The sequence below is a fragment of the Arachis ipaensis genome, chromosome B07, assembly GCF_000816755.2.
Source record: "Arachis ipaensis cultivar K30076 chromosome B07, Araip1.1, whole genome shotgun sequence".
Classification (NCBI taxonomy): Eukaryota; Viridiplantae; Streptophyta; class Magnoliopsida; order Fabales; family Fabaceae; genus Arachis; species Arachis ipaensis.
This window is the reverse complement of record NC_029791.2, coordinates 125,405,601-125,412,725: the sequence shown is the minus strand read 5'-3', so window position 1 is coordinate 125,412,725 and position 7,125 is coordinate 125,405,601. Positions and strand designations below refer to the sequence as shown.

The window sequence follows — 7,125 nt, the reverse complement described above, 5'->3', positions numbered from 1 at the left end:
GACACTAGTTTATTAGTTATTTATTTAAAGCTAAATCTAGCTTCTCAAATATAAATGAAACTATTAGGCTATATCTAGAAGATAGATTAATACTTGAGAGAGACTGAAAGAGTCGGAGACAACATAAATTTTTATATTGTATTTGGTGTAAAGTGTAGAAGGTTTACTTTTTATATCTTTTGTTTTATTCTATTTACCATGTTACTATTTGTTTTGAAATTAATTTCTTCAATTTTTTTATGGAATTTATTTGTTTTAAATATATAGTACGCAGACAATTCAATAATTAAGCAATATAGAAATTCAATCTACATAGTTTCTATATATTCGGATGAAAATTCACATAAAAAATTGTAAGTATTTTCTCGGTGTTTATTTGAATAATTTCGGTATTTTTGGTTAGTAATTCAATGTATTGCAAAAAATTTTCATCTTTTTCTACAATTTTGTGAACCTGGATTCATTCAGATTAACAAGATTTCAATACCGTATAGACAAGTTCATAAAAGTTTAATCTTTCAAAGAAATTTTATTAAAAATTTGGATTGAATATTTACAGAGATACAACGTATGTGTTTGTTAATTCAAAACTGTACACACAATTCAAAACAGTATTGAAGAGATATTGTTAACCGTTTATATTATACAATCTATTGACTTTCTATATTTTCTTATGTAAACCTACAATAAGAATTTTCTATATTTTGGTCCTTCTTTTTTTGTGGTGCTTTTTTCATCAACTTTTTTTATTATCATTATTTCTGTAGAGAATAAAAAATGAGGTTAAAAAGTAACAATAACATCAAGTGCACCTCAATTCATATGAAATACACCGAAAGATAAACCAAATACACTACTATCATTCTTGATTGTATCACACAATATCAGTTTAAAAAGACATGCAACTCAAGCAATTATGCACAAAATGACACAAGAAGTACTACAACAAAATTATATTCTATGGACTAGTTATAATAAATTCATAAACAAAATCCATCAAAAATAGACAAAAACATATATAAATCACTCAAACATGCACAAAATAACATTAGAAGCACTACAACAATATTTTGTTACTTAGTTACAACAAAAAAGAGGACAACAACACCAAGTGCATCTCAATTCACATAAAATACACTGAAAGACAAACCAAATGCACCGCTATTATTTCTTAATTACATCACACAATGTCAGCTCAAAAAGATGTGCAACTCAATCAAACATGCACAAAATGACATCAGAAGCACTATAACAAAATTTTATAGTTAGTTACAACAAATCTATGAACAAAATCTCTTAAAAATGGACAAAAACACATGCAATCACTCAAATATGCACAAAATAATATTAGAAGCACGACAACAACATTTTGTTACCTGGTTACAACGAAAAGAGGACAACAATACCAAGTGCATCTCAATTCACATAAAATACACCGAAAGACAAACTAAATCCAAAGCTATTATTTCTTGATTACATCACACAATATCAACTCAAAACGACATGCAATTCAATCAAACATGCACAAAATGATACTAGAAGTATTACAACAAAATTCTATAGGTTAGTTGCAACAAATCCATGAACAAAATCCCTCCCAAATAGACAAAAACACATACAAATCATCAAACATGTACAAAATAATATCAAAAATACTATAACAACATTCTGTTGGCTAGTTACAACAAAAAGAGGACAACAACACCAAATGCACATCAATTCAAATAAAATACACCGAAAATTGTTACTGATTACTACACATGAACTCACTTCAAAATATGAAAACACTTAAATATGCACAAAAACACATTCAAATCCCTCAAACACATGTAAATATAGGTTAAACTATATAAGAAACACTACGTAACATTTTTACACCGACCTAACAAAGTTATCACCAAATGAACAGTATAATGAGAACAGTAATATGTACTTTAACTCAAGAATATAAAATGAATCTACTAAATAAACAAAAATATGACTATCTAGTATTTTGTGATTGAAAATACGAAAGAGAAAAGTGAAAAACTGGACGATTAGGTAGCGTTTGGTAGAGAGACAGAGACGGAAAGACTGAGACTGAGAGACAGAGACTAAGAGACAGGGATTGAAATAAATCTCAGTATTCTGTTTGGTGCAAAATGGGAGACATGAATTGAAACAAGAATGAAACTCTAATTTAATTTGCACAAAGGGTAAAATTGGAATTAATTAATTGAAATGAAAGTATTTTAGGTATAAAATGTTATTAAAGTTTCAGTCTCCCTCTCTAAAAATTTCAGTCCCCTGTGTCCCTACTTTTTGGAGGTACTGAAATACTGAAATTTTAGAGACAGAGACAGAAATTTTAGTACCAGTCTCTGAACTAACAAACACGATACTGAGTCTCAGTCTCTCAGTCTCTGTCTCAGTACCTCAAAACAAACGCTACCTAAGAGACAGAGATTGAAATAAATCTCAGTATTTTGTTTGGTGCAAAGTGGGAGACAGAAATTGAAATAAAAATGAAACTCTAATTTAGTCTGCTGCAATCACATGGTATGCGCCTACTTACTACACAACTTATCCACAAGAGTGGGAATTAAGAATTCAGAAAAAAATTTCCAAAAGTTGTATTTTTTGTGTAATAAGTATATTAAGAATCCACCACGCGGCATAGCTTCGTTAACATTACGAAATTGGAGCAAATTAAAGCATCTGCATCACCATGTACGTACTAATAACTGGTCCTGCTTTGCTTGCAGGTCCACTATTGATTGAGAGTCTCTACCTGTCCCACCCATTTCCCACCGCCATCATTCTAAGCATGGATAATATAATAATAATTAGAGTATATATTTAAATAGGTCTTTGAAATTTTGCATCCAACATTTTTGTCTTCAAACAAAATTTATTAAGTTGAGGTCTTTGAACTTTTCAAAAATAAAATGTATAAGTTCTTGCGTCACACTTTTAAGGACTTAGAGTAAAGTATCGTTTTTGTCTCCAACGTTTGGGGTAAATCCTATTTGTGTCCCTAACGTTTAAATCGTTCTATTTGTATCCCTAACGTTTGTAAAAGTGATTCAATGTTATTCTGCCGTCAATTACACATCATGAGCACTTTAGTTTGAGTTTTAAAAATCTCTTCTTAAAGTTAGAATACAAATGTCTGGGATAGAATCAATGATCTACTCCGAAAAATAGCTCATTAAATGTTGAAACTAATTCCTACAACATTTGCATAATTCACTTTTCTAGGGACATAATTGAATCTAAACACAAATAGTGGGTATAATATTAAAATCGAACACATACAAGTGAGACCTAATTGAGAATGAATACATCCAAGTGAGAATAATTGAAAAATATAATCTGATTTGTTAGTATAATTGTTAGTAGGATAACATTGAATCACTTTTATAAACGTGAAAGATACAAATAGGACGATTTAAACGTTAGGGACACAAATAGGACTTACTCCAAACGTTGGGAACAAAAATGATACTTTATTCTTTGTTAAATAAAAATAAATAAGTTAATACTCAATTAGTTTCTAAAATTACATTCTCGTCTTAATTTAGCCTATTAAAATTTTGATTGGTTTTTCAATTTAACATTCGTAATTCATATTAGTCCTTAACTTTGTTTTTATTACAAACTGTTGATGGCGTACTAATAACTGAAGGCACAAGTTGATCTTTTTAACTATTATTTGAGATGGTAATTAAAACTCTTTTATCTCAATTTTCTTCCTGCGAAATCTTTAAAATTCTAATCCTAATTTCATTTTGAGTTAAAAAGTTTTAGTTGCTACATCACATAATCATTAGGAAGTTTAATTGTTGTCAGGCTATCTCAATAACATAAGAGACTAACATGAATTATAAATGTCAAATTGAATAAATTAAAATTTAAGATGCAAGTATAATTTAAAGGACGAAGCAGATTATTAGCTCAAAATAGAGAGAAGAAGTTGTTGAATGTGAAGGATGTGGAGAGAGATGGGGGGCCTCATCTGGAAGCATTTAAAGTGAAAGTTACAAGCAGTGGTAGCAGGGCCAATATAGATGATTAGAAAACAATGTTACGTATAATAATATATGGAGAGTGCTAGGGAACAATAAAAATTTTGAACAACATGAACAACCACCAATCAAATGAAAGTACATTACACTCTAATTTAATGCTACTAATTAAATTTACTCTTTTAACCCTATTAATTCACATTGTTTACACATTATTCAAAAATCTTGTTGGTTACCTATACTTTTCCATAATGTATAACGTTATTGTGGGGACGACATAGCCATAATTAATACACCCACTATCGCCGCTGCTATGTATTCATTATTTGTTCCCATTATAGTAAAGAAGATAAGATGCCGTTTTGTCTCTGTCATGCATACCCATCATGCCGCCTAAGTCTCTGTCTCTACCATGCATCATGAAAACAAAAACACTCTCCAATCATTCACCATGCCATGCAGTAATTTAGCTAACAACATCGCCAGCGAATAACTTGCAGGAAAAAATATGCATGTACTTTATTATGCTGCTAGGCCAAGATGAAGATGATTTCTTTTTGTTACGGTGCGTTGATGATGATGGTGGAGTTTTGGTGCATTTCTTGTAAGCTTCAACAAAAGGATCTTCTCCCTTGTTACAATGAGTATGACTAGTACTTTCCATTCGAAACGAACTGATTCTTGGATGAACTGCACACAGGAAATTAGAACTCTCTATGTCCAAATCATCAACTGCATAATCTTTATTATTCTTACCTCTGCTACTCCTATACGGAGGAGGAGGTTTTAGCTCTAAATCACTGCTCCTAATCATTGTTTTCTCACTGTTGCTTACTCTGGAGAGACCAGGCTTTGATTCCCATGAGAATGGAACGTTTATCTCATTATTCTTCTTGCTCTGTTCCATAATCACATATGTGCTATCTTCTTCAACGTTTATATCAACTTCCTAACTTCTTTAATTTATATTATAGTAGCATGTATCACGAGTTTTGTTGATTAATTAATATATAAATGTATCCAAACTTTGTTGAAAAGAGTTAGCTTGTAGATTAATTCATAGCGAGAAGACAAACAAACAAGCATGAAAGATCACACCTTACGTGATTACCGCAACTGTATAATTGAACAAAAGCATGGCTTATTCAGTGATGAAAACAAAGCCTTTAATTTGTAGATAGTTTTGCTTCATCAGGAAACTTATCATGACATTGATGAGCATATCAAATTTTATTAAATTGTTATTTTCCTTATATGTATGGTATCTTGTAACTGTCAAATAATAATAAGCTGAAATTAAAAGCAACCAAGTTATGATTGTTTAGCTTAATATGTGTTGAAATTAGACATAATTAAGGGAAGAAATTAAACTGAGAAGATTAATAAAATAATAACAATGCTAGAGAACCAAGAGGGTACCAGCCAAATGCTACTGGTTAAATCCAGAACTTCTACGTGAATGGTGCTTATGCTAGGCATTAGGATGTTTCTTCTACTAAGTATCAGAATGTTTCTTTTTCATACTAAATGGATGTTCTTTTATATATTTTATAAACTTTTTTATATACTAAGAATCGGAATTGTTGGAAGTTCTGTGATCCCCGCCCCTATTTCTCCAACGTATCATTCAGAATTTTAATTTGGGGTGAGAAGTAATTAATATCAAATATTATAAATTAAAAACAAATAAAATTAATTAAATATAATTATAAATTAGTTAAATTATTTATTTTTTGACTAATTATCTCTTGGTTCCATATATTTTTCCATAAAATAATAAAGTAAAAGATTAATTACTATCGGATTTATAACTTTTATTGTATGTAAATTATTTTAATTTAAAAATAATTAGATATTTATTTTTTTATTTTATCAACTTTTTCAGGAGCTTGATTTATAATTTATACAGTAACGAAAAACTTAAGAAACATGCGACTGAAAAGCGGGTCAGGACAAATTAAGAAGCTATGCTTTGTTTTTATCTTACATTTATTTGACGACTTCTCTTAATTTATAGGGCGATACTGATGTCTCACCTTTTCTGTATTACGCTCTGGATCTTTATTTTTCTCATCAGTGATTGATTTCACAAGAATCATATTTTTCCTTAATATACGAGCATAAACCTCAAGAAGTATAGCATACACCCAGAATATTATTTATAATCAGCTACTAAAATTTAATATTGGTATAATTAAAATACAAGAGAAATAAAGATATATTTATGAGTTTATAATTATATTTATATATAAATACATATTAATTAATTTTAATAGCTAATTTTAATGTATAAATAAGATTTTTGCATTTCAACTATAATATTTTATATTTTGGTTTGTGTTCTAGACAAAAATGACCTTTCGAGAATACAAATAAATGAAAACTTACGTTACTAGTTAACGGCTAAGTCATTAAGACTAATAAAATCATTAATTCACGAAACTGTCAAATCATGGTACTAAAAGCATATATTAAAAGTAGTAAATGTCGAATAACGTTAAACCGAAAAAAAGGGAATAAAAGGGAAATGAGAACTAAGCAGGTGGACATATTGCTCACTCTATCACCTAAGCACTATTACTAACTTAAACATTGGAGTGTTTTGCAGGTTATCCTCCCGGCCTGGTTCCAACGTTGCTTCAGCTAGCATCTCTAAATCTCATTAGCTCGTGACCTACACAAAAGGTACGAATATTTAACGGCGTCTGTGAGAATCCTACGCTACTGGTTCCACGATTGACCACAAAATTCAATCATTAATTAATCCAAACAATCCTTTCAAAGGCAACAAAATTAAGATGATGGACATGAGATGATGTTACTCTCTCTGCTAATCAGGAACATCATCAAGTTCCCCCAGGATTCGAACGTCAGGAAGTTCAAAACCCTAAGTTCAGCATTTTGTAAGCATAGGTGAGAACTATGTCCATGTCGTGAAAGAAATGCGCCATTGATCAGTGCAGCAGTTAGAGCAACAACTTACAACGATCGCAATCATGGTAATTCTATTCTCGAAGTCGTACGACTAAAGGGCGGGAAGATAGCCGTGAAAGGAGGACCCCCAGAGAGGAACCATGCTTGACGTCAAAAGGATGATTGTCGTCGTTCTCTCTTACTG

The 7,125-nt window shown here is 30.5% G+C and overlaps 1 protein-coding gene across 1 annotated transcript; it reads right to left on the bottom strand.

Moving 5' to 3' along the window:
• Nucleotides 4,047-5,265, bottom strand: LOC110264437. Its single transcript, XM_021106619.1, has 2 exons — nt 4,764-5,265; nt 4,047-4,697 (listed from the first exon to the last, which is right to left on the bottom strand). The coding sequence occupies exons 1-2, from the start codon at nt 4,912-4,914 to the stop codon at nt 4,474-4,476; spliced, it is 375 nt and encodes a 124-aa protein (XP_020962278.1). The 5' UTR covers nt 4,915-5,265; the 3' UTR covers nt 4,047-4,473.

Bases quoted from the DNA above. Each gene is read 5' to 3' on its own strand.
- LOC110264437 (XM_021106619.1), bottom strand. From the start codon at position 4,914: ATGGAACAGAGCAAGAAGAATAATGAGATAAACGTTCCATTCTCATGG. The intron at 4,698-4,763 runs GTAAGAATAATA...TCCTGTGTGCAG, and splicing joins TCCGTATAGGAGTAGCAGAG to TTCATCCAAGAATCAGTTCG.